Source organism: Larimichthys crocea, chromosome XVIII (assembly GCF_000972845.2).
Source record: "Larimichthys crocea isolate SSNF chromosome XVIII, L_crocea_2.0, whole genome shotgun sequence".
Lineage (NCBI taxonomy): Eukaryota > Metazoa > Chordata > Actinopteri > Sciaenidae > Larimichthys > Larimichthys crocea.
Genome location: NC_040028.1, coordinates 21,559,230 through 21,585,338, shown reverse-complemented (window position 1 = coordinate 21,585,338; position 26,109 = coordinate 21,559,230). Strand labels below are relative to the sequence as shown.

The 26,109-nt window shown below is 47.3% G+C and overlaps 1 protein-coding gene across 1 annotated transcript in view; it reads right to left on the bottom strand.

The window, feature by feature from the left end:
• Positions 1 to 26,109, bottom strand: part of LOC104936443 (titin) — a 195,555-nt gene that overhangs the window by 45,758 nt on the left and 123,688 nt on the right. The window contains exons 149-207 of the mRNA XM_027290741.1: positions 25,531 to 26,064; positions 25,082 to 25,384; positions 24,815 to 24,971; positions 24,568 to 24,710; positions 24,261 to 24,379; positions 23,967 to 24,144; positions 23,566 to 23,850; positions 23,150 to 23,449; positions 22,750 to 23,049; positions 22,318 to 22,623; positions 22,000 to 22,226; positions 21,593 to 21,907; positions 21,255 to 21,369; positions 20,828 to 21,136; positions 20,552 to 20,733; positions 20,271 to 20,400; positions 20,010 to 20,161; positions 19,758 to 19,905; positions 19,444 to 19,664; positions 19,250 to 19,346; positions 18,842 to 19,138; positions 18,437 to 18,736; positions 17,996 to 18,310; positions 17,474 to 17,697; positions 17,180 to 17,330; positions 16,804 to 17,085; positions 16,377 to 16,679; positions 15,921 to 16,226; positions 15,468 to 15,749; positions 15,187 to 15,374; positions 14,907 to 15,018; positions 14,643 to 14,781; positions 14,305 to 14,468; positions 14,065 to 14,216; positions 13,813 to 13,969; positions 13,421 to 13,702; positions 12,990 to 13,289; positions 11,461 to 11,754; positions 9,189 to 11,187; positions 8,372 to 9,059; positions 7,992 to 8,256; positions 7,531 to 7,857; positions 7,110 to 7,394; positions 6,707 to 7,006; positions 6,305 to 6,607; positions 5,922 to 6,197; positions 5,507 to 5,806; positions 5,113 to 5,415; positions 4,709 to 5,008; positions 4,331 to 4,618; positions 3,933 to 4,235; positions 3,351 to 3,653; positions 2,932 to 3,237; positions 2,359 to 2,646; positions 1,949 to 2,239; positions 1,280 to 1,567; positions 590 to 1,177; positions 374 to 478; positions 70 to 267 (exon numbers count right to left, since the gene is read on the bottom strand). Coding sequence (XP_027146542.1) covers positions 70 to 267; positions 374 to 478; positions 590 to 1,177; positions 1,280 to 1,567; positions 1,949 to 2,239; positions 2,359 to 2,646; positions 2,932 to 3,237; positions 3,351 to 3,653; positions 3,933 to 4,235; positions 4,331 to 4,618; positions 4,709 to 5,008; positions 5,113 to 5,415; positions 5,507 to 5,806; positions 5,922 to 6,197; positions 6,305 to 6,607; positions 6,707 to 7,006; positions 7,110 to 7,394; positions 7,531 to 7,857; positions 7,992 to 8,256; positions 8,372 to 9,059; positions 9,189 to 11,187; positions 11,461 to 11,754; positions 12,990 to 13,289; positions 13,421 to 13,702; positions 13,813 to 13,969; positions 14,065 to 14,216; positions 14,305 to 14,468; positions 14,643 to 14,781; positions 14,907 to 15,018; positions 15,187 to 15,374; positions 15,468 to 15,749; positions 15,921 to 16,226; positions 16,377 to 16,679; positions 16,804 to 17,085; positions 17,180 to 17,330; positions 17,474 to 17,697; positions 17,996 to 18,310; positions 18,437 to 18,736; positions 18,842 to 19,138; positions 19,250 to 19,346; positions 19,444 to 19,664; positions 19,758 to 19,905; positions 20,010 to 20,161; positions 20,271 to 20,400; positions 20,552 to 20,733; positions 20,828 to 21,136; positions 21,255 to 21,369; positions 21,593 to 21,907; positions 22,000 to 22,226; positions 22,318 to 22,623; positions 22,750 to 23,049; positions 23,150 to 23,449; positions 23,566 to 23,850; positions 23,967 to 24,144; positions 24,261 to 24,379; positions 24,568 to 24,710; positions 24,815 to 24,971; positions 25,082 to 25,384; positions 25,531 to 26,064 — 17,073 coding nt within the window. The remainder of the gene's footprint in view (positions 1 to 69; positions 268 to 373; positions 479 to 589; positions 1,178 to 1,279; positions 1,568 to 1,948; positions 2,240 to 2,358; positions 2,647 to 2,931; positions 3,238 to 3,350; positions 3,654 to 3,932; positions 4,236 to 4,330; positions 4,619 to 4,708; positions 5,009 to 5,112; positions 5,416 to 5,506; positions 5,807 to 5,921; positions 6,198 to 6,304; positions 6,608 to 6,706; positions 7,007 to 7,109; positions 7,395 to 7,530; positions 7,858 to 7,991; positions 8,257 to 8,371; positions 9,060 to 9,188; positions 11,188 to 11,460; positions 11,755 to 12,989; positions 13,290 to 13,420; positions 13,703 to 13,812; positions 13,970 to 14,064; positions 14,217 to 14,304; positions 14,469 to 14,642; positions 14,782 to 14,906; positions 15,019 to 15,186; positions 15,375 to 15,467; positions 15,750 to 15,920; positions 16,227 to 16,376; positions 16,680 to 16,803; positions 17,086 to 17,179; positions 17,331 to 17,473; positions 17,698 to 17,995; positions 18,311 to 18,436; positions 18,737 to 18,841; positions 19,139 to 19,249; positions 19,347 to 19,443; positions 19,665 to 19,757; positions 19,906 to 20,009; positions 20,162 to 20,270; positions 20,401 to 20,551; positions 20,734 to 20,827; positions 21,137 to 21,254; positions 21,370 to 21,592; positions 21,908 to 21,999; positions 22,227 to 22,317; positions 22,624 to 22,749; positions 23,050 to 23,149; positions 23,450 to 23,565; positions 23,851 to 23,966; positions 24,145 to 24,260; positions 24,380 to 24,567; positions 24,711 to 24,814; positions 24,972 to 25,081; positions 25,385 to 25,530; positions 26,065 to 26,109) is intronic.

The window sequence follows — 26,109 nt, the reverse complement described above, 5'->3', positions numbered from 1 at the left end:
TAGGGGAAACACAAAACACGTTAGGTCTTCAAATTAGAGAAAAAAATATTCCAAAAGACCTAAACTCACCAATAGGATCCAGGGCAACCACAGCCTCAGTGGCCCTGCTTACTTTTCCTAGGCCGGCCACGTTCATGGCCATCACCCTGAACTCATACTCTAGTCCTTCTATCAGGCCAGTGACTCTGCACTCCTTCACTCTCAGAGGAGTCTTACTGGCCCGTTTCCACATCAGACTGTTCCTCTCCTTAAACTCAACATGATATCCTAGAGAAAACACAAAATGAGTTGGTCATTGTGATTACTTCTGCTATTTTGCTCTTTCTTAACTACAAACTGATATCTATCTATGATAAATCTATCATAGTCTTACCAGTAATTGGGGAGCCACCACTGTCCTTTGGATCAGCCCAGGTCAAAATGGCCGACTCTTGGTGGATGGTCACAATTTCTGGAGGAGCAGGTGCCCCTGGCACGTCTGGAGGAAGCAAAGAAACAGCACTGCATTCAAACTGCAACTCAACACAAAAACTGAATTTCTTAAAAGTTTACTAACATACGTATCCCAATTTTTGATTGTGGTACTCACCGAATGGATGCTGGGCAATGACTGGGTCAGACCTCAGATACTCTCCAACCCCGTACTTGTTCTCAGCGAACACTCTGAAGATGTACTCTATTCCATCGTGGAGTCTGATCACCCTCATCGTGGTCTTCTGGATGGCTGAAGCTACTGTGGCCCACTTGTTGTCCGTGGTCCTCCTCTTCTCCACAATGTAGTTAGACACCTCTGCACCACCGTCATCTTTAGGTGGTCCCCACTCCAGAGTGATGCCATCAGCAGTAATCTCGTCCAACTTAATGGGTCCAGTGCAGATGCCAGGCTTGCCAACCACCTTTATTTGGAACTTGCAGTCCTTGGAGCCAGCACTGTTCTTGACTGTGATGGTGTAGGTGTCGGCATCTCCTCTCTGGCAGTCTCTGATCAGCAGAGTGGTGACACCCTGAGCTGCCTCAACACACATCCGGCCAGTGTCTCCAATCATCATGTCACCCTTCTTCCAGATGGCACTGGGGTACGGCACTCCAGTGACAGGGATGTTGATACGCGTAGTGCTGCCCTCCTTCACCACACAGATACCATCTTGCAGACTACTCAAGTTGCAGTCAGGCAGCACTGAAATTCAAAGGAAATTTATCAGGAAATAGAATTAATAATTTTATGTTCTTGTAAAACAAGCAACTAAAATAATAGATGGCACGATGGCTAACTTCTTACCAAACTGGTCTTTGGCGACAGCTGTGAGCTCGGTAAGTGGTCCCTCTCCAGACTCGTTGAGTGCCTTGACTCTGAAGTAGTACTCTTTGCCTTCAGTTAGCTCTCCGATGATGTGTGAGGTGTTCCTGCCCTTCATGATCTGCTTCCACTTCTCCTCGCCTTCACTCTGTTCCAGGATATAAGCGGTAACATGGCTTCCGCCGTCACTGATGGGCTTCTTCCAGCCCAGGGTGATCGAGTCCTTGGTGGTTTTCTGGGCTTTGAAGTCTGTCACTGGACCAGGTTGCTCTAAATGGGATGGACAGATAAAGGTTTGTTAGATCCGACGTGTTCAATGCAAATACTCTTAGGTCCAGTTCTATTGGTAGGATTGTTTGTTTTTTGGGCTAGCTGCAGTCAGAGCATTAGATACTATTGTATTTAGTTATCCTTCCATTATTAAAGCTGTACATATGTTTTATAGCTAAAATCTCAGCTGTGGCCTTGGTTTAAATTGAGTCCTGTAATACAGAACATAATTGTTTCATGTTGTTGATCTAAGCCAGATCCAAACAATGGCCTATCAAACACCCTTCCGTAGTTTATGACACTGTACAGATCTAAACTACTCTCTATCCCTATTTTAACTCTATTTTAGAAATTTAGAAAACAGCAATAACTTGTAGTTACCTGAGGCTCTGACGCTGCCGGCAGTCTCACAGCCCTCTCCAATGCCATAGGCGTTTTCAGCCAGCACTCTGAAGCAGTAGGCCTGTCCTGCCTCCAGGTTGGTGATCCTGAAGGAGGTTTTGTGGCACTCGGCCGACACGCAGGTCCAGGCCTTTCTCTCGGCCAGACGTTTCTCTACGACATAGCTCTTGACAGGGCTGCCACCATCGATCAGCGGGGCATACCAGGTGATGCAAGCATGGTTTCTGGAGGTCTCCTTCACGATCAAGTTCACAGGGGGTCCAGGAGAATCTGAGGGGGAGGAGAAGCAGTATCTCAGGCTTACCAGATTTAGCTTAACTTTAACTTAGCTTAACTTTAGCAAACAGATGCTCACTGTAGTATGTCATGGTTTGCATTATGTTTCTTACCAAGGACCTTGACCACGATGGTGTAGCTCTTGGAGCCGCTGCTGTTCTCCAGCGACAGGACGTATTTGCCAGCATCGTATCTGTTAATGTTCTCGATCGTCAGAAGGGTGTCCCACTCTGATGTCTTGATCATCAGGCCCTGCCTCTCCTTCAGGTTGGCATCCACCTTTGTCCACGTCACCTTCGGTGCCGGGCGTCCTCTCAGTGGAACGTAAAGTCTCATGGTGACACCAGCACGGAGAACCAAAGCCTTTCTCAGGTCAGCATCCAGCTCGGCTTCAGGAGCGACTGGAGGACGAACGGAGGATAATTTTTTAAATTATAACTTTACTATTTAGTTTTTTATGCCTCGTTAAGCGATTGACAGCAAGGCTGAATTAGCTAGGACACAGCATAAATTAGTCAAGTTCACAAAGAATGTTGGTTATTATAGAAAATACATGTTTATGCAAAAGTACAATGGAGGATGCCCAGAGGAATGTGAAGGGTTTACCAAACATGTATTAAGGTTGTGTCTTTCCATGTTCAAAAATTAGGTGCTATAATATTTGTTAATAAACAATTGGAGCGTACTTAGGATGTCCTTGGGCATGTGGTTTCCAGGGACGTCGCTGGGCTCGCCGTAGCCAATCTTGTTGACAGCAGTTACTCTGAACTGGTACTCTGTGTCGTCCATCAGACCCGTCATCAGGAATTTGGTGGCCTGGAGCTTCTTCGGGATGTTGCACTTGGTCCAGTTCTCAGCTTCGGCTCGTTTACACTCCACCAGGTAGCCGATGATCTCACAGCCACCGTCATATGCTGGTTTGGTCCAGCTAAGGCTGATGGAGTTCTTGGTGGAGTCTACCACCTTGGGGAAGGCTGGTGGTCCAGGAGGATCTAGAGAATTACAGAGACAGTTTTGTTATTCATTTGATATCACATAAAAAATAAAAAATACTGTTGACACTTCTGTGAGGTTGAAGCATTTTTTGAAACGTGATTTAACTTACAGACAGGGTCAACGGCCAGTGCAGCATTGGATGCATCGCTGGGTTTACCAAGACCGGCCTTGTTCATGGCAATGACTCTAAACTCATATTCAGAGCCCTCAGTCAGCTGAGCAGCTTTGATTGTCCTGTCAATGACTGGCCGGCGGTTGACTTTAGCCCAGGTCAGCTCAGTGGCCTCACGTTTCTCCACCATGTAGCCCAGGATGGTTGCCTTGCCGTCATTGGCTGGGGCCTTCCAGCTCACTGTCATGGAGTCCTTAGTAATGTTGGTGATGACGGGTGGTTCGCATGGACCAGGGACGTCTGAAGGAAGAAATAGAGCCATGTTTAAATTTATCTTACCTCTTTAAAATTCAAAATGTGCTGTCTGGTTAATCTAATATGGATCACTTTAGTCAGTTAGAAAGGACTGAATACAAATTTAAATGACATGTCAACATTTTAAATGCTCACACTAGAAGAAAAGAGTAACAATCAGTAAAGAAGTTTATCAAATCATTGTTTGACTGTATGTTTTGTTTTTTACTGTATTTGGTACTGTCTAAATTGACCTGAACTTCATATATAGTGGTCTGAATTTACCATATGGGTTCCTGACGAGGACAGGGTCGGTCATGGTGGGGTTTCCTACACCATACTGGTTCTCAGCACTGACTTTGAACTGGTACTCATGTCCTTCAATGAGTTTCTCCACTATGCTGTCAGTAGTGTGTCCATGGATATTGGAGCTGACAAGCGCCCAGTTGGCCCTGCTGGTCTCGCGTTTCTCTATGATGTAGTTGGTGATCTCAGAACCACCATCTGCAATTGGAGGCTCCCATCGAAGCTTAACATGATCGGCAAAGACTTTAAAAGCTCTCACTGAGGCTGGAGGGCCTGGTTTGTCTGCAGGGGAAACAGTGGAGGGTTAGCTTCTTTGTTTATCTGTATAAATAAAATAGACAAAGTGCAACAATGAAATAATATTAAACATAACTTACCGAGCACCTTGACCTTGATGGTGGCGTACTTGCTTCCATTGATGTTTTCAGCAGTGATAGTGTAGTCTCCTGTCTCCTTTCTGGTGACGGAGTAGAGCTCAAGCAGATGGACATGTTTCTTCTGGATCATCTTCATTCCTTCGGTAAGGGCCAGAGGTGCTCCATCTCTCTTCCAGCTCACCTTGGGCAGTGGCTTTCCGAACACTTCAGCATCCAGGAAGACGTTTTCTCCAGCTTTCACCACAATCAGGTTCTTCATGTTGACACCCAGCTCCACACGAGGAGGAACTACACAAGAGAAAGACAGGGAATAATCGTCATTATTTGTCAGCAATTCAATTTGTCAGTCATAGATATACTTGCTGTGTGGGGCTGTACCATTCTCTGCAATGACAGCAATGGGGTCGGACAGCTCGGATGGCAGGCTGGTGTTGACGGCGGTCTTTGCGATGACTCTAAACCAGTACCTTTGGCCCTCTTCCAGGCCAGTCACTACATAATTCTCCGATTGGATGTTCATGCAGTTGGCATTGCAGCGAGTCCACTTCTCTTCTGGAACTTTTGCGTACTCCATGTAGTAGCCAATCAGCTTACTGCCACCATCATGCTTGGGACGGGTCCAGACCAGTGAGACAGAGTTCTTGGTCACATCCATGGCCTCAGGTTTACCTGGTGGGTCTGGATGGAAACAAAAGATTGTAGACTCAATTATGCTGTCTGAACAAGGGAGAAGGTTGTGTTTGAGTGGACAAGAGTGTGAATAATCAAGGTAATTTTCATACCAATAGCAGTCCTAGCGGTGATGAAGTCAGTCTGTTTGCAAGGTTTGCCCTGTCCAGCTATGTTGAGTGCTGATACCCTAAAGGTATATTCCAGACCCTCAATCAGTCCGGTGCAGGTGTACTGTGTGGCTTTGACCAAAGACTCATTGGCCTTCACCCACAGAAGGCTGTTCCTTTCCTTCTTTTCAATGCAGTATCCAGTGATGGGGGTGCCGCCGTCGCTGCTGGGCCGCTCCCATGAGAGGATGACAAAGTCCTTGAAGATCTTGTTGATCTGCAGGCTTCTGGGCTCACTGGGAGGATCTTTGGAGAAAAAGAAAACAGCCAGTTAATAATGTGTTGTTGCAATATTGGTTACTAGCAACTAAAATTAAATAATTTAGCTCAGACTCACCAAATGGATATCTGGCAATCATCTTCTCAGAGTAAATGGGCTCACCAATACCGAGCCTGTTCTCAGCACGGACACGGAATCCATACTCTTTGCCAGGTGTCAGTTTGGCCATTCTAAAGCTGGTTTTGGTGCAGGATGAGGACACAGTGACCCAGTCACCCTGGCTGACGTCACACTTCTCTACAATATAGTTGGTGATATTGCTGCCACCATCCTCCTGTGGAGAGTTCCAAAGCAGCGTGCAAGCATCGATGTCCTGTTCAGTGATCTCTAGAGGAGCTTCAGGGGGTCCAGGGATGTCTGTAGATTAAATTAGTCATTAATAATAACAACAAAACTCCTAACCATGACCTGGTCTGTAGCATGTCTTTTTCAGTTTTAAACAGCTTTAACAGCATCTGTTGTGGAAACTGACCCATGACGATGACTCTGAGAATCTGGTTGACCTTGGAGGTGCTGTTCTCAGCTGCTAGGCTATAGTAGCCACTGTCCTTTCTCGTCACGTTCTTAATGATGAGTGTGCAGGTATTCAGTGTCTTTACAACAGACAGGCGGTCAGAGGTCAGCACGTCCTCATTGCCCTGCTTCCACTTGCAGACGGGAACTGGTTTGCCTGCAACAATGGCCTCAACCACCATCTTGGATCCAGCTCTGACTGTCACAATGTCAGGCATGATGACCTTAGTAGGCACTGTGAGGAAAAAGAAAATGTCATTTCAGAGATTGATAAGATGATTTTAACTTTTAATATAACAAGGAGTTAGATATTTGAGTCACTACAACTCTGTTTCTACTCACTGAGCTGTTCCTTGACCTCAAACACTCCCTCTGCCTCTCGGGCCAGGCTGACTCCCACCGAGTTCCTGGCTGCCACTCTGAACTTGTACTTCTTTCCTTCGTTCAGACCAACCACCACGATAGTCATGTCTTTGACAACAGAGTAAGGTGTCCACTTGTCCTCGGGTGCACCCTCCTCTTGGTAGTCCACCACATAACCATTAATTTTGGCTCCTCCATCTCTGAGTGGCTTCAGCCAGGCCAGTGTGGCACTATTCTTGGTGATCTCCAAAACATCCATCTTCTTCGGAGGATCCGGCTCACCTGAATGCAACAAACGGCAAGTGTTAGGAGGAATAAAAAAGGAAAAACATAGGGGTTTACATGCTAAATCTTAAATCAATTTTCTGTGGTGACACTCACTGATGGCATCAACAGCCAGGTAGGACTTAGGTGAGTCCTGAGGAACTCCAATGCCATATTTGTTGCAGGCCATGACCCTGAAGTAGTACTCAATACCAGGCGTCAGGTTGGTAATCTTAAAGCTGGTCTTTTTCAGTTCCTCTGTGCACTTGTTCCAGGTCTTCCTATCCACCTCACGTTTCTCCACAATGTAGTTAGTGATGTGGCTGCCACCGTCATTCTCTGGTGGCAACCAGGACAGTTGGGCTGTCGCCTTGGTAATGTTGGTTGCCTCCAGGCCGCCAACCGGACCAGGAGTATCTGCAGAGGATGAATTTAAAAATCACTCAGGTCAGTTTCAGCTACCTTTAAATGCTTTTAAATGCAAATGCTTTAAAAATTAATCTTGTCATTGTTTTCTCACCAAGGACTTTGACATGGACATATACAGCTTTTTCTCCAGCTGAGTTGGACAGAGTCAGCGAGTATCTTCCAGAATCCTCTCTGGTACTCTCAGGGATGACCAGGAAGGACATGGTGTCAACCTGGTCCACATGACCTCGGCGGATCACATTATCCACACCCATGCGCTTCCAGGTAACCTTGGGGGTGGGCCTTCCTCTGATCACAGCAAAAAGCCTGATTGGACAGCCGGCCCTGACAGCCAGGCCTTTCCTAAGACTAGCATCTAGGTCGATTTCTGGAGCCTCTGTTGCCAAAGAAACATATTGATGTTAAGATAATTAGAGTGTTGTATTTTGCATTGTATTTTTGTGTGGTTACTACTCCCGCCATATGTAATTCAGTGGATTTATTAAGGTTTGGCTACAGCTGTTCATTCTTACCCAGGATCTCTTTGGGTGAGACGGCCTCCCTCAAGTAGGCATGGGGTCCCCAGCCTACCTGGTTTCTGGCGGATACCTTGAAATCATACTCCAGCTTCTCATCCAGCTGGCCAATGGTAAACTCTGTCATCACCAATGGGCCATGGGTGTCAATTCTCTTCCAGCCCACTGAGGGCTTCTCAGGGTCTGCATCACTCTTCAGTCTCAAGTCTAAGCTGTAGCCGATGATGGGGGCACCACCATCATACACAGGTTTAGACCAGGTCAGAGTGATAGAGGTCTTGGTGCTGTCGCCTACCTTCAGGAATGCAGGGGGGCCAGGGGGCTCTGCAGTTAAAGACAGAAAAACAAAGTTTAAAAAAATACTGGAACACCAGACACAGGGGAAATGTCTTTCAAGCCCATCTCTGACATTTTGTTCATGTTCACTGAATAAACTGTGACAGCAACTGTAAACTCACCAATGGGATCTTTGGCTGCAACAGGTCTGCAGGGTTTGCTGGGCTCTCCCAGGCCAACCTCATTCTCAGCCTTCACCCTGAATTGGTACTCATGGTTGGGAATCAGGTTGGTGACTTTCATGCGTCTCTCGGAGATCGGGCTCTTGTTGCATGGCACCCAGCGTACTGCTCTCTTCTCTTTTCTCTCCAGAATGTAACCAGTGATTGACTTGCCACCATCACTCTCAGGAGGAGCCCAGACAACTGTCATCTCATCTTTGCTCACCTAGATAACATATTAACAATGTGAGTAAACATTCACAACTTGACTGCATACAGACATGAGATGAGTAGTACATAAATGTGAGCCAATTTGATTAAAAAAAGGAACTTCTACTCACCTTGGTGACCTCAGGAGCTTCAGGGGGTCCAGGTTTGTTGAACTGAGTCTTGACAGTAACAGGCTTGCTCTCCATGGCAGGGCCAGTTCCCATCTTGTTCTCAGCTCTCACTCTGAAAATGTACTCATTGCCCTCCACCAGACGACTGATATTGCAGTATGGTGTGACCACAGAGGCTGAGTATGTTGACCAGACCATTCTCCTGGTCTCGCATTTCTCCAGGATGTAGCTGTCCACCTCACAACCTCCATCATCCTCCGGAGTATCCCACACCACTCTGCACTTGTCAGCTCCAATGCCGGTAATCCTAAGGTTTCTCACTGGACCAGGCACATCCAGGACATTGACGGTGGCGTATGCTGTGAAGGTGCCAGCTGAGTTAGTGGCAGTGATGATATACTTTCCAGTGTCAGTACGTCTGGACTTTGTCAAAAGGAATTTGGAGTAGTCAGGGCCAGACTCATAGCTGATTCTGGGGTTGTCTCCAACAGCCTTTTCTTTTGTCCATTTGACCTCAGGTTGGGGCTTTCCTCTGAGGCCGGCCTCCATCCTGACAGATTCTCCGGCCTTCACTGTCAAAGTTCCTGCTAGCTTCAGGTCAATGACAGGCTTCTGGATCTCCTCCCTCACAAGAACATCAGCGAGATTCACCCAAGCACTCTCACCTCCCTCATTGACGGTCTGCACCCTAAATAACAAATAATAAAATTACTATTTAAAAGTAATTTACACTGGATTTGGCAATGCTGAAAAACAATTCCTGGTCAACCCTCTGAAACAAACAACATCTTTTTAAAGTAAGGTTTAAGTGACCTACCTGAAGGTGTATGTATGGTTCTCCAGGCATTTACTAGCCAGGAAGAAGGTGTCAGTAAGAGAGCCGAGTTTCTCCCATGCCTCAGCATCCTTATCCTTGCTCTCAAGGTTGTAGGACAGGTTGGGGCTGCCACCATCATAGTCAGGCTTCCTCCATCTCAGAGAGACGTAGTTCTTACCAATGTCAGTGGCTCTAAATTGCTCAGGCTCTCCGGGCTTCTCGATTGGGTCAATAGCCAGCAGAGGGGTCTTGGTCTCCACAGTGGGTCCTGGGCCCATCTTGTTCTCGGCACAGACACGGAACAAGTATTCGTGGCCCTCCATAAGCTTGGTCTTGATCTTACGATTAGTGCAATTGGAGGAGATCATGGACCACATGCTAATGCTGGGCTCACGGCACTCCACAATGTAGTTGGTGATCTCAGATCCACCGTTGTCCTTAGGGGCTTCCCAGTTAACCATGCATGAGTCCTTGGTGGCGTATGTCACGTGCAGATTCTGGCAGTGGCTGGGTCTGTCAAGCACATTGACTGTGATGGGACAGATGGCCTCACCACCCTCATTCGAAGCCTTCAGGTAGTATTTGCCATGGTCAGCTCTTGTGGCCTCTTTTATCCTCAGGTGGACAAGAGGGAAGTTCTGAGTGATGGTGATACGTTTGCTACTTTCCAGAGCTGTTTCCCCCTTTGACCAAATCACTTCAGGATCAGGGCGGGCTTTGATGTAGCCTGTGATGTTGACGTTGTGTCCAACACGCACAGTGACACGCTCACGGCAGCTGGCATCCATCTCAATCTCTGGAGGGATGAGGATATCCTGAGTAGTGATGGACTCTGGGATTTCTCTGGGCTCTCCATCTCCAACCATATTTGAGGCATAGACTCTGAATCTGTAGGTCACGCCCTCCTCCAGACCTTTCACCATGTAGGCACACTGTTTGATAAAATCATCCAGGTTCACTTTTTTCCATTCCTCTGTGTCTGCCTTCTTCATTTCCACAGTGTAGCCTAGGATGGGGCTGCCTCCATCTTTGTTCGGTTTGGTCCACACCAGGTCAGCAGTGGTCTTGCTGTAATCTTTAACTTTGGGGTTAACTGGGGGGCTGGGGACAGTGATGGGTCTGCAAGGCTTGCAGGGGTCAGAGATTGGAGAGGGGCCGCTGTAGCCAGCAATATTCTCAGCAAACACTCTGAACTCATACTCATTGCCCTCAAACAGACCCAGGACTCTGTACCTCAAATCCTTGCAGGGTGTCTTGTTGACACGGATCCATTTTCCTCCCTTGTGTCTGCGCTCAATGATGTAGCCAGTGATCTGACTGCCACCATCAGACAGGGGCATGGTCCAGCCAACAGTAACAGAATCCTCTGAGACATCAGATGGCTGTGGCTTACCAGGCTGGCTGGGTGGCATGAAGGAGTGCTCAGCCACAGTGGGCTTGCTCTCCAAAGGAGCGCCGGCACCCATCTTGTTCACAGCACGGATGCGAATAACATACTCAGCTCCCTTCTGCAGACGGGTGATATTGAGCTGGGTGCCAAGGCCACCAGAGCTGACACCTCCCCAGGTTTCCTTGTTAGACTCTCTCTTCTCCACAATGTAGCTGGTGATAGGACTACCGCCATCATCCTTGGGAGGACGCCATTCAATCATCATGGAGTCTGGAGTGACTTCCAGGATGTTGACAGGACCAATAGGAGCAGCAGGAACATCCAGGACAGTTGCGTTCAAGGCCACTGTCTTGGTTCCAGCTGGATTGGACACAGAGAGAAGGTAGGTTCCAGTGTGGTTCCTTGTGCAATCATTAATGCTAAGCACAGTGGAGAAGTTGTCAGTGTCTATCTTGATGTTGCCCTGGCTGGTGATCTCCTCTCCTTCGATAGACCACTTGGCAGTGGGAACAGGGATTCCCCTCATGATAGCTGGCATTCTGATCGTAGTGCCTGCCTTCACAACGATGCCTTCAATGAGCTTAACGTCGACCTCGACAAGTGGGGGCACTGTGGACATGAAGACAGAGGAGGTTACCTTGTGTTAGTACATCCATTATGTTCAAAAACACTGAAAATAGCAATGCTAACTGACTAACAGTCTGCACAACAGAAGAACATCTACCATTTCTTTGCTTTGATTGGTGATGATAAATACCAGTTCAAGGGGTTAGTTTTCTGATGGGGACTATAAGGAGCTACCTCTGCACAAATGCTACAAAAAGGATTGCTGAATTCTCATATCAGTGATGTAGAATGTTGGAGATTTAGCCTGTATCTCACCGAGTTTCTCCTGGCAGAGAATAGGAACGGTGGTGTCGGGTCTGCTGAGGCCAATGGCGTTCTCAGCCCTCACTCTGAAGCGGTAGGTCTTTCCTTCTTCCAGGCCTGTGACATGGCTTTCAGGGATACTGACGGTCTTCCACTCGTCCCACTCTTTCTCTCCCTCTTCCTGATACTCCACCAGGAAGCCTGTGATTGCACTTCCTCCATTGCGATCAGGCCAGTTCCAGACCAACCACACTTCAGTCTTGTCCACATCTTTGTGGTGCAGGTCTTTGGGAGGACCAGGTGGGACTGGTGGGACAGAAGAAAAGAGTTTCAGCATTCACTACAGAGACACTACCATCTTTGGTCCCAAAGGAGGTTGATTCACAATAGTTGTTGCCATGTCAGCACAACAATCTCCACTTGTGTGTAGGGCTGCAACTAACGATTATTTTTGTTGTCGACTAATCTATCAATTATTTTTTTGATTAGTCGATGAGCCACGATTATTTCTGTTGAAATAGAACAAAACAGAAAGATGCATCATTTCAGAAGCTGAAGTGTGTGCATCATGTTTTATCACAATCTTATACCTAATACCAATTATTACTGATTTTTTAATTGATGAGTATCTTACAAGTTAATTAATATGCTCCAAATCACAGATGAAATGACTGAGACTGAGATGAAATGGAGGTTTACTATTCAGTGTAATATCCAATTCATGACATCACTGATTTGTACTGATTTAATACCCTACACATGAATTATTGATATTGTCGTTGTTAGGCAGAATCATTGTCCTGCCACCCTTCAAGTCTGTGCACATAATTAACAAATGAAAGTATTCAAAGAGCGTCACCTGGTCTGTATATCTCCAATGCAGCTCTTGTCTGATGACATGGGGGAGCATGAGCTCACAACAACCACAGAGCTTCGCATTTTGTATTTTAATAAATCCTGTTTTGGTTGCACACTAATGGATGAATATGTCTTTGTATCTATTTGGGTTTGATTTGCTTGTAGGTTGGTAAGCTAATATAAAGACACACAAACATTTCTGACCAGATTTGACCGATCAAACTCGGTGTGGGACACAGGAGGTCTCCGCCCGACAGCAACAATATGTTACTAACCACCACAAAAATGTCCATTAACTCACCGATAACTAAGACAAATAACTTGTATTTTATTTTAGTTGAAAATAAAAGTTTGCATTGACGTAGTGCTGCCATGCTATGACAGCTCAGTCTTCCCGTGGTACATTTCCTGTAGTGTGTATGCTTGTAGCAGTGCTAATGAGATTTGCTCCGGCTGAAATCTTTGAAACATAATTTATTTAACACGATGTGATGGGTTTTAATGATATGATGCATCGACGATAATATTTCGTCAACAAATTTTTATCACCGATGTAATCCATTACATCGAGTAATCGCTGCAGCCTTACTTGTGTGCAAATCTTTCTATTTCTATTTGTTTTCAGTACAACATAATACAACACATTGGTCTGCTGATCAAATGTTTGCTGTTCTGTTACTCACAAAGTGGGTTCATTGCTTTGATGGCCTTTGGTGTCTCAACATATTCACTGCGGCCAAACTGGTTCTCAGCAGCAACTCTGAATGAGTAGGATGTGCCCTCCATCAGGTGTTTTAGCGTCATGCTGCGTTTCTTGGATGTGGAGCAGACAGGGACCCACTGAGTGGATGCAGTGTCTTTCTTCTCCACCACGAAGTTAGTGATGCGAGTACCACCATTGTCCTCTGGGTCCTTCCAGGACAGGTAAGCAGAGTCGCTTCTGACGTCAGACACCCTGAGGTGTTGGATGGGACCAGGTTTGTCTGAAGAAAACACATGAGGACTGTCACAGTTCTGTTGAGATTGACTTTTCATTTATGTCCGATGCAAAATGGAATTAACTAAATGTGTCACACTTAAAAACTCCACTTAAAAACCTTTGTGCAATCCTTACCAAGAACCAGAACTGTGCATGTAGCGGTCTTGGATCCTACTGGGTTCTCCACAGTTAGGGTGTAGTCTCCACAGTCACCACGGTTGCAGAACCTCATCTCCAGCTTGGTGCCTGTCTGGTTGGTTTCAATGTCGGCCCTGGTGGGCACTTCAGCTTCATTCTTTTTCCAGGTGACGGTGGGGAATGGGACACCTTTGATTTCGGCCATCAGAGTGATGTGAGTGCCAGCCATGGCCTTCACCTCTCGGGTCATTGCGGCATCCAGAATCAGCTCTGGGGGTTCTGGAGGGTAAAGGGGGAACAATAATTAACACTGTAATATAACATTTGATGTAGAGAGCCTGACTCAAATCAAAGTTACAAGGTGGTTCAATATTGAACCACTCACTTACCAAGTCTGTCCTGCACTCTGACTGGTTCTGCTAGGTTGGCTGGCTCGGACTCTCCAGCAGCATTGACAGCCATGACTCTGAAGCGGTACAGAACACCGTCATCCAGGTTAATCACCTTAAAGTTGGTCTGCTGGCAGGAGTCTGGAGTCTGGTTCACCTGAGGACAGCAGCCGGACAAGAGATTCATGTTAGATTTTACTTTAAGATTTAGAGAAGATGCAGTGCAAAGATCATGAAAGATCATCACCATACCTTGCTCCATTCCTCCTCTCCAGCCTTCTGGAACTCCAGCAGGTATCCGAAGATCTTTCCTCTGCCGGTGTCGGTGGGTGGCTCCCAGGACAGAGTTGCTGACTCCTTGGTGAAGTCAATGACCTGGAAGTTTACTGGTGGACTGGGTTTCACTGTGACAAAGGACAGGGACAAATCATTGCAGTGAGTATATACAGGCAGAGCAATAAAATAAAAAGATATCCTAAGAGCCAAACTTACCGATGGGATCTTTGGCGAAGATGGGTTTGGATGGTGGGCTTGGGTCTCCGGCTCCCACCTCATTCTCAGCGCTGACTCTGAACTCGTACTCACAACCTTCCAGAAGCTCTGTCACGCAGTACTCCACCTTTGGATGGATTCTCTCAGTGTTACAGCGGACCCACCTGTGAGCAGAAACATTAACAGCTCATGAAAAAACAGAATGTAGCAGTCTGTTTTACATCTTAGGGGGGTTTAAGAGGTACGTTTTTTTTCTCTCATCAAAACATTTTTCAGTGAAACGGTGTATCTTCACCCCCTAATCTACAGAGGTTTTCCTGCTCTTTGTCTTTGTGTACCTGTTGGCCATGGTCTCCTTCCTCTCCACAATGTAACCTGTGATTGGTTTTCCTCCGTCTGCAGGTGGCTCCCAGCTGAGGAGGGCAGAGTCATGGAACACTTCCTTCACTGTGGGCTGTTTAGGAGCATCAGGTACTTCTGCAATAGAAACAAACATAGTCCCACTGTTTAGACACTGCTGGATGTGTCAGCTGTGCTTTAGCCATGTTGTCCTCTCAGTTTGAACATCTATGAATGTTTCCTGTCAGTGTGTTTGCACTTACTGTAGACGTCTCTGGCCTTGGTCTCTGCAGACAGCAGCGGATCGCTGATGCCATAGATGTTCTGAGCCATGATCCTAATGATGTACTCACGACCCTCGATCAGCTTTGGCACCTGAAGAAATGGACAGCAGGAGTTATTCGTCAGTACTAATGAGTTACTGTCAAGGGGCATTTCCTTGGCACTGTCCTTAAAGTGCTTGCCTTCAGGATCTTTGGTACAAAACAGTGGATCTTGAACGTTACATTTTCCCTCTAAGCATTTCAACACTGCTTCACCTACCCTGCAAGAGGTCCTGGTGCAGGATGACGTGACGGGCATCCACAGGTCTCTGTTGGTGTCTCTCTTCTCGATGATATAGTTGGAGACTGCACAGCCTCCATCATCCAGAGGAGGGTTCCAGGAGATCATCATGTAGTTCCTGTAGACCTCATTGAAAACCACGGGGCCCTCTGGAGGCTGAGGACGGTCTGACAGGAGGAAGCATTCATACAGGTGACCTTCTGTGTTTATACTTTGATTGATATTGGATTCATCCTATGCTTTACGGTTCCTCGACTCACCAACTACAGTGACAGTGCAGATTCCTGTGCGAGCTCCGGCAGCGTTTTCCACGCTGACACAGTAGCGGCCACTATGTTCTCTCTTGGCCTTGCTGATGTTGAGGCTGAGATGGTGAGTGCTGCTGTGGAGGCCGATCTCCTCGTCGGTTTTCAGTTCCTCATCATTCTTTGTCCAGGTGATGGCCGGGACTGGTTTGCCAGAGTAGCGTCCAGACAGAGTGCAGCTGTCTCCCACCTTCACCATCATCTTGTCCCTGAAGTCCAAGTCGAGAGTGGGTGGTTCTGAGGAGAAAAGGGAGACATCAATTTGAAATTTTAAAAAGTTTGCTGTACACCTTCTTCTGTTTCATTGGTTAATAAATGAGCCTTCGTGAGAAGTGGAAATTTCTCCTCCCAGTATTTGTAATAATAACTTATCAGAAACATGCATTGAACAAGGTTATTGTTACTCACCGAGCTCGTCCTTGCACTGAACAGGTTTGGTGGCGAAGGAGAATTTGCCCTGTCCCACGTGATTGACGGCGGAGACTCTGAACTCGTGGCTTGAGCCGTCCTTCAGTCCCGTCAGTGTGAACTTCCTGTCCATCAGCTTGTCCTCTCCACCTACACGTGTGAAATTGTCACGGCCAATCATGCGGGACTCGAGGATGTACCCGGTCACCTCAGCGCCGCCATCATACTTGGGTGGCCTCCAGGCAACAGAAATGGAGTCCTTAGTGATAGCTGTGATAATCAGATCCTCTGGACGCTCTGGGACGGCTGGAAGGGAAACAAAGACAATGAGATACCCCCGATATGATCATAGTTTACCGATCGACTGGTTTACATCATAGCTGAAGTAATCCTGGACTTAAAGGGTGAGAAAACTTAAATGTGACCTGTTTTTGATATAATATGTTTCTGACTTACAGATGGGGTCCTTAATGAGAACCATCTTGTCAGTCTCGATGAAGGGTCCCATGCCAATGATGTTCTCGGCTGCAATCCTGAAGAAGTAGCCCTTGCCGTCAATGAGTCCCTGCACCACAGCATTATTCCTTGTCACTGTGTAGGACACCGACGTCCAGCCCATGCGGTCTGACTCCCTCTTCTCAATGATGTAGTTGGTGATGGCAGACCCACCGTCATCCTCAGGGGAGTACCAGGTCAGCTTGCAGGAGTCGTTTGTCAGATTCTCACCAGCGAAGGGCTGACCGACAGGTCCAGGGACGTCTGCAGGAAGCAACAGAAAGTCAGATATTGTTTTTTAAGAAACCTTGGATTAGATGTGGCACCTTACAAAGACACAGGGAATCAGAAATTTGAATTCTTGTTCATTTTGGTGAGGTCGACTCACCCAGGACCTCCACAATGACAGCCTTCTTCCTCTCTCCTCCCTCGTTCTTGGCGCTCAGTGTGTAGATGCCCTGGTGTTGGCGTCTGCAGTTCTTAATGACCAGCGAGTTGGAGATGCCTGTTGTCTCCACCACGGCCTCTTTGGGCACCTCAGCATCATCTCTGCACCAGGTGATCTGTGGGGCAGGTTTACCAGATACGTAGGCGATGATGCGGATGGTGGCACCAGCATGGACCACAATCTTCTCCTTCACTGAGGCGTCCAGGTCCATCTCAGGAGGAACTGATGAATAAGGTGAAGGTTTATATTTAATAAAATGAAAGTTTTCTCATTACAAACACCACTTGACTTGTCCACTGGTAGATCAGAGTCTTACTTGTCCTGTCTTTGACTTCAATCAGCTCAGCCACAAGTCCTGGATCTCCTACTCCAGCAACGTTAACGGCTCGGACTCTGAAGCTGTACAGACCGCCTTCCTTCAGACCGGGCACAACGAACTTGGTTCCTCTGACCTCTGTGTCCTTTGCCTGGAGAGGCAGAAAATCAACAACAATGAGCAACGATCCTCAAGATTTTACTTTTGTTTGGTTATTGGTCATTAACAAGTTTTTTTTAAATATGAAGCCGTACAGACTGTTTACTGCTTTGATCATCTCTGTCTACTTTTTACCTTCTCCCAGCCCTCATCAGTCTCAGGCTCCTTCTCCTCCTCAGCACCCAGCATCAGCTGCTTCCTCTGAGCTTTCTTTTCCTCCTCCTCCTTGTTAATCTCCTTGAACTCCACAATGTAACCTGTGACCTTTGACCCTCCATCCACCAGAGGAGGGATCCACTCCAGTTCCACTGTTGACTTTGTCCAGTCAGTCACCTTCGGAGTGGGTGGCCCAGGAGGCTCTGATCAGACACACGCAGATAAATACTGTGAGTCTATCGACATTTATTGGATTTTAGATTTATTGAAGGTTGTGGAAATGTGTCTTTTTTTGCTTTGACAAAAAGCGAATCCAAACACAAAAAATGAGTTGAGGACAATGTGGACATTGATGGAAGACCCTAATCCTAACCTTAACCCTATTTTTGTGTCCATTTGCATGTCATGTCAACAGTTTAGGGTTAAAGATAACAAACCACTGTAAACTATTAAATTATTAATGATTATTAGATAACTAACAACATGAAAAATCTTTCTTACTGATGGGGTCTCTGCAGAGTATGGGGTCAGAGGGCACGCTGGGCAAACCGCAGCCAGCAGCGTTGACAGCGATGACCCTGAACTGGTACATGGCGCCATCCAGCAAGCCGGTGACATCCCAGTTGTTGCCCAGTGGCAGCGCTCGGATCGGCTCACGGGTAACGCGGGTCCAGCGCTTGCTGGTGGTCTCCTTCTTTTCCACGTAGTAGCCGGTGATGGAGGAGCCACCATCGTACTTGGGCTCGTCCCAGTTGACGGTCATTGATTCCAGACAGACGTTAGTCACAGTCGGTTTCTCACACTGACCCGGGACAGCTACAAGAGGTCACGACAGTTATCAATAACCAATACATCAGTAAAACAGTGAGGTTATGGATCTCTACAGGTTTAAATCAGGTCTTTAAATGATGAAACACAACAGGTAGACTCATCTGAACTTACTGAACAAGTTTCTGGCCTTCTCTGATTCGCTGACCAGTGGAGGTCCAACTCCAAACTTGTTCTGGGCCATGACTCTGAACTCGTACTCGTGGTTCTCAGTCAGGCGGGTCACCACGTAGGCACACTCCTTGGGGTCATTGGAAACATGGACCCAGGACTTCCTGTTGTCCTCGCGCTTCTCAACCGCGTAGTTGGTAATCTTGGATCCACCATCATCTGTGGGAGGGTTCCAGGCCAGGCCAATCCTGTCTGCAAAGACTTCGGTGAACTTGATTGGTCCAACAGGTGGGCCAGGAGGTCCTACACGAGGAGGGAAGGAAAGTGAGTCATTCGTATAGCATCAAAATGAGAAAACCTCTGGTAAGCTATCACCATGATAACCAGATGTAACGTCACAATACTCACCAAACACGGAGACCTTGATGTCTTTGGTCACTGTGCCCAGGCTGTTGCTTGCCGTCAGGCTGTAGAGGGCAGTGTCATGCCTGCTGGCCTGCTGGATCAACAGAGTGCACTTGTCCTGTGTGACCAGTTTGTTGATGTGCTGGTCATATTGGACGGCGGTCTTCTCCTCAGGTTTGGCCAGGGTGGCTTTCTGCCAGGTAAGCGTGGGGAATGGACAGCCGCCCACCTTTGCCACGACACTGACATCACAGCCCTCCTCGCCCTCCATGGCCTCACGCAGCAGAATAGTGGGAGCGCCTGCAGAAACATACAGATGTTTTATTAGAAGCCTTGTGAAGTTTTTGTCAACAGTGGTATATAAGGAATGTTTCTAACAGCATGTGATTGGCTGAAGCATCTGTCACTCACATGTCTGATCCTTGATGACCAGAGGTCCGGCGGTGGCGGAGGGTCGGCTGGGTCCAGCAGCGTTCACGGCTTTTACTCTGAACTCATATTCTCCTCCCTGCACATCAACAACAAGAGAGTCACCAGTCAGTAAGAGCATTTATCACATTCATTTCTTACAAGTTAAAGAACTGGAGCTCCTTTGAAGTACTGACCTCCTTCAGGTCCTCCACTACAAAGGTGAGTTCCTCCACTTCTCTCTTGTTGCACTGCTTCCAGGTCTCCTTCTCCTTGCCGCTGGTGTCCCAGCTCAAACGTTCGATGATGTAATGCTTCACCGGAGAGCCACCGTTGTTTTTGGGAGGCTCCCAGCTCAAAGTCACTGTGTCCTTTGTCACCAGGTTGACCCTCACCTTGGTTGGGGGGTCAGGAGGGTCTATACAGGGAGAAAGAGGAAGATTAGCCATACAACAATCACAGTGAGTTTTTAGTATTTCTATCTAAGTAGTAATTGTAGGTGTGTCCTCACAGATGGGGTCTCTGGCCCGGACAGGATCAGTGGTGACAGTGAATGGGCCAAATCCAAGTCTGTTCTCAGCTCGGACCCTGAACAGGTAGTCCTGACCTTCCAGCAGGCCTGGCGCAACATAAGCCTGGCTGGCACAAGCTGCATTCACCTGAAAACAAGCCAATCAATCAATCAGTTAATCAACTGCAAAAAAAATCATTACGTTACCTCAGTTCTGATGAAGATAGACTTGCTAAGATTGGTGATGTTTACCGTTGTCCAGGCCTTGTCAGTGAGACTTTTCTTCTCAATGAAGTAGGTCTTAATTCTTTCTCCTCCATCACTATCGGGGAGCTTCCAGATCAGCCTCATTGTCGACCTTGTGATGTCAGTAACCCTCAGTTCCTTTGGAGCTCCAGGGACATCTGCACCCAGGAAGACTCATAGTCAGACATCGAAGAGCAACCAAACAACAACTCCAACATGCAGACTGTAGAAAATCCTGCTCAGGTTTGTAGTAAAACAGGGACATACCAAGGACATTGACTCTGACATTGACGTGTTTCTGTCCGGACTTGTTCTTGGCAGTGATGGTGTAGCGTCCAGAGTGGATTCTCAGACTGACAGGGACAGTCACGATGGACGTGGTGTCAGTGGATTCAACCTGAATACATAAAAACAGTTTGTAAGTAAAGATTCAAATCTATAAAACATGAATTGATCCCTTCAGAAGATGGTGTTAGAACTTCACAGTCCTTTCTCCGTGTTGTGGTGGCTATGTGGTGAAATAATGAACGGGTTGTGATGAGTCTCACCTGAGAGTCCTCAGGCAGTGTGTGGAGTTTGTCCTTCTTGTGTGACTTGGCTTTGCCATAATAGTCCCAGGTAACCTTAGGAACAGGGCGGCCCTTGATGGAGGCAGGGATCTTGAATGGCTCTCCAGCACGAACGTACAGCAGGTCATCGACAGTCATGTCAATGTTGATGGAAGGTCCAACTGTTGAGGAAGAAACAGTGGAACCATCAGAAAAAAACTTTGGACCTTTGGTTATCATCTATTTGTTGCAGTAAGACTTCAAAGTAGGACTTACGCTGGATATCCTCAATTTTAACCTCGCCGGTGCGAGGGCTGGGGTCAGACTCGCCAATGGCATTGACAGCAATGATCCTGAAGCGGTAGTGTTTCAGTGCACGGAGGCTGGGCACAGTATACTCAGTAGTGGGGTGCACGGTCTCTGGGTCATTCACTGTCATCCACACTGAGGATCCCTCATCCTGGATCTGGATGAGGTAGCCCGTGATGGGGCTTCCTCCATCCCTCTCTGGTGGAGTCCAGGACAGTGTGACACTGTGCTTTGTCTTATCAGCCACCACTGGAGCAGCGGGCATGCTTGGAGGAGCTGGAGTGAAGAGCAGCAGTTTGTGAAAACAGTATACAATTTGATAAAGTAGGACTTCAGCAATTTGGGTGATTTTTTATCCAGTGCTTTAAAAAGAAGCTAGTAGCTTTTTACTCACTAAGTGGATCAACAGCAAAGGCAGAGTCGGATGGGCCACTGAATGGTCCAGTTCCTGCAGAATTGGAGGCAGCCACCCTGAACTCGTACTCTGTTCCTTCAAACAAACGGGTCACCTGGAAGAGACATAAAGTTGTGGGGACTCATCAGAATCCTGTGGCTAGCTATCCAAACAGACCTTTACTGGGGGTCTGCAAATGAACCTTCTTAAATGTCCAGAGGTCTGCTTGGGTTTACCCTAAGGTTCTACTTAGGAGGTTGACAAAAGCTTAATTCAAATGTAGATCTTACACTATAAAGACCCAGAGTTATGACAGAAATAACATCTCAGCAACTAACCTGGTACTCCCAGCCTTTCATGCCCCTCTTGGTGACCGGCATCTTGTTGACTCTGGCCCAGTAGTCAGTACCTCTCTCCCTCTTCTCCAGCCAGTAGCCAATAATCATAGAGCCACCAGTGTCTCTGGGAGGCTCCCAGGTTAGGGTCATGGAGGTCTTGGAGTACTCTGCAATGGTTGGTTTCTCTGGTGGGCCAGGAAGGCCGAATGGGTCTATAATCTGGACTTCCTCAGTTGCGCAGGGATCAGATTTGCCGTAGCGATTCTCAGCTTTGACCCGGAACATGTAGGTCTTGTTGGTATCCAGGTTCCACACCTGCAGGAGAGGGAGGTTGTGAAAATTGGGCTTTAAAGGCCTATGACAACCATGTTATCATCATTATTATTGTTGTTATTATCGGGACATACCCCATATTTCTTTTCAATGATGCTGCTGGTAACCTCCTCCCACTGTGGCTCAGGTGGAGCTTCCTGTCCCTCTTCCACCTCTGGCTCCTCTGTCCGTATTTCCTTCTTCTCAACAATGTAGTTGGTCAGCTCACTGCCACCATTATCCAGTGGTGCCTCCCACTGGAGGTAGCAAGACTCTGCCCTGATGTTGGACACTGTCACATTCCTGGGTGGAAGTGGCCGGTCTGAGGGGAGAGAAAAAGTAGTACACATTGAGTACACATTATTTTTCTCAGATCTTGTCTTTTTTGGTGGTATTCAGGGATTTCAACTCACCCAGCACCATGACATAGATGATGTGCTTGGCTGAGCCCATGTTGTTGGAGGCAGTCACAGTGTAGCTGCCTTGGTCCCTCCTGTTGGCTGCTGGGATAGACAGCACAGACTTGCAGTTCAACCTGCCAGTCACCTCAGTCTCAATCAGCAGAGTCTCGGTGGGCTCAATCACTACGTCATCCTTGGTCCACTCGACCTTAGGGATGGGCAGGCCCAGGATGTCAGCGGGCATCTCAATGGGCTCATTCTTCCTAACGGTGATGGTGTCAGCCTTGAACTGCTTCAACATGTGGACCTCAGGAGACACTGAGATGGACAGAACAGCAACAAAACAAATCAGCACACGATGAAAACACTAATCTGCACTATAAACACCCTAATTGTTTAATCCTAATAGCATTCTCTCAATAAAAATCTGTCTTTCAGCCATACCTTCATCATCTTGGATGATCATGGCGAATGGGTTGGATGGCTCGCTCTCTCCAATTAGGTTGGCACACTTGATCCTGAACTCGTACATCCAGTCCTCGTCCAGGCCCTCCACAGTCATGGTCATGTTGGGGCAGATCTCCGTGTTGCAGGGCTCGAAAGCCTGCTTGTCCTGCCTCTTCTTCTCAACAAAGTAGCCGATGACAGGGCTGCCACCATCATTACGCGGTGGCTTCCAGGCCAGTGTGACGGAGCTCTTGGTGCGCTCAGTGTAGTGGAACTTCTCGGGATATGATGGTGGACCTACATGACCACCAAAGCAATAATTAGTTTTAAGTACAAATTCACATGTTTCTCCTAAACACTGAAGGAAGGACTTTGATCAAGTGTTTTTAGGACTCACCCTGTGCGTCCACAGCCGTGATGGGTTCCAGCTCGACGGGTGGTCCCAAACCGTACTTGTTCTTGGCAATAACGCGGAAGATGTACTCCTGTCCCTCCACAATGCCCATGCACTCACACTTGGATGCCATGGTTTCAACAGGCTGCTTCCATGTTTGCGTCTTGGATTTTGGATCTCTTCTCTCCACAATGAAGCCAGTCAGGTCGCTGCCTCCATCATCCACAGGGTCGTCCCAGTTCAGGAAGATCATCTTACGAGTGACAACAACGGGCTTCAGATCCGTGACAGGTCCAGGTACATCTGAAGATAAAACAATATTATACCACTGTGTTCATTTTTATTTTCATAGCATAAATTAATTCCAATTAACTCCTATTTTTTCCGTATCATCAAGTCCTTCCTCAACTTCCACTCACCCATGACATCCACTCTGATCGAAGCACCCTTGATGCCGCTGGGGTTGCAAACGGAGATATGGTATCTGCCGCTGTCCTTTCTCTGAGCGTTCTGGATTGAAACAATGCTATTGTTGCCTTCAGTGAGGATCTCCACACGGTCTTTGTCAGGTTTGGCATCCTCTATTGTCCAGGTGATGTATGGATAAGGTTTGCCTGTGACTGTAGCAAGTACATTGAGTGTCTCTCCAGCTCTGACGATCACACCATTCTTGGTGGCCAGGTCCAGTTCAATCACTGGCTTCTCTGTGGAGGTAAGGTAACCAAACAAAGAAGTCAACAACCAAAAAAAAACGATGATGAGATTTCCATCAACAGTGAATCAAACATCCAAAGTTCAGTCTCTTTTTTCTTCTGCTGACCTGCAGGATACCGGACGAACACAGACTCTGTGAATCCTGGTGTTCCCTCTCCGGCAACATTGCAGGCAATGACTTTGACCATGTACTTGGCTCCCTCACGGACTCCATAGACAGTGAAAGCCCGAGTCTTCTGAAGACGCTCTGTAGCCCTGGACCAGTCCTTGCTACCAAACACGGCCTGAAGAACACCAAAGAACACAAAGAAATCATCAACAAGTTCTTGTTCTCTGTCGAGAAAGTCTGAAAACAAATGTAAATAAAGCAGAAGAATCAGAGGTGACTTGATGATTTGACCTTTTCCACATGGTATCCAAAGACCTCTCCTCCACCATTGTCAGCAGGTGGGTCCCACTCCACATTAATGGAATGGTCAGTGGTCGACTCCACTCGGGCAACTGGAGGTCCAGGAGGCACTGCAGTGTCACAAATAAACAGCAATGGGACATGATTGATATTTTCATGGACATAATTTGTCCTGTTCGTCACTCTCGAGGTTTCTCCATGATCATAGTTTTCTGATTCTTTTCTCATTTTAAATAAACAGCACGCTAGATAAGAAAGGAGTCGTACTGAACACAAGTTTTCGAAAAAGTTTACATACGGATTGGAGCTTGGGCAGTCATAGGTTCAGAGGGGGGACTGAACTTTCCGGGGCCGGCCTGGTTTTCAGCCGCCACCCTGAAGATGTAAGTGTAACCATCCAGCAGACCTTCAACGTTCAGCTCAGTGTTAGGGACGATCTCCCTGAAGATCAGTACAGAAAGGAGCATTCAGAAAAAGAGGTTTCAATAGGTTCTAAGACCAGAGTCTTAGTAGAAGACAAACATTTTGTTGTTACTTTTCCTCACCTGTTGACACGTGCCCAGTGAGAGCTGTTGATCTCGCGGCGCTCTACCCAGTATCCCAAGATGGGGCTGCCATTATCTTTGGGTTCGTTCCAGATGACCAGCATGCTGTGGGCCGTGATGTCTTCAACCTGTGGCTGTTCGGGGGCCTCAGGAGGTTCTAAGGAGAACGAAAGAGAAGAGACAGCAGGAAATAAATAAGAATACGTCAGAAGACTGAAAAAACTTTTTTCTTAGCATGAACTGTGCTAGTAATTAATAATACCATACCGAAAGGATTCTTGGCAATGAGTGGTTTGGAGACGCAGTGTGGACCAGCGCCGAACTTGTTCTCAGCCTGGACCCTGAAGAGGTACTCCTTTTTCTCAATGAGTTTGGGCACAAGGTAGCGGCATCCTCTCAGTGTGGAGGTGACGCAGCTCCAGCCAATCTCCAGCTTCGAGTTGTCCTTCTTCTCCAGAGTGTAGTTGATGATCTCACTGCCGCCATCATCCAGAGGAGGATCCCACTTGCAAATGACAGAGTTCTTCCTCACCTCCTCAAATTTGAAGTTCACTGGAGGCCCAGGAGCATCTGCAGACAGCGGGAATGATTGTTTTACCCATGAAATGTTTCAAAGTGGCAGCTTTTTTCATTAAATCTTGTATGGCTTTTTAAAAATGCTCATGCATGACATGACACCAAATCTATGACACCAAAAAAGAGAGAAGAAATCTCACCGAGCACATTGACCTCGCAGGTTACTGAGGCTTTCCCGTGGTCATTCTGCACCTTCACCATGTAGACGCCATGGTCGCGGCGGATCGAGTCCCTGATGATGATAGAGGACATGCCTCTGCGGCTGTTGTCAATGGTCAGACGTTCATTGATCGTCGGGTAGTCGGGTTCCTCCTCCTCTGGCTCTGCTGCCTCCTCTTCCTTCTTCTCCTCCTCCTTCTTCTCCTCCTCCTTCTTCTCCTCCTCCTTCTTCTCCTCTCCCTCCTTCTTCTCTTCTCCTTCCTTCACCTCTCCCTCCCCTTCCTTTTTCTCTGCCTCTGCCTTCTCTTTCTCCTCTTCCTTCTTTTCTACCTTCTTCTTCAGGGGTTTTTCCGGCCTCTTGCGGAGCGGTTCAGGTCGGATCACCTGGTTGTTCCAGTACCAGGTGATCTCAGGATATGGCGAACCAGAAATGTTGGCGTCCAGGCAGATCTCATAGCCTCGCTTCACGCTGAGACCGGACTGCAGGCTGCCGCTCAGGAAAACCTTTGGAGGATCTGAGAAAGAATGAAAGTGAAATTAACAAAACGTTCAACAGCTGC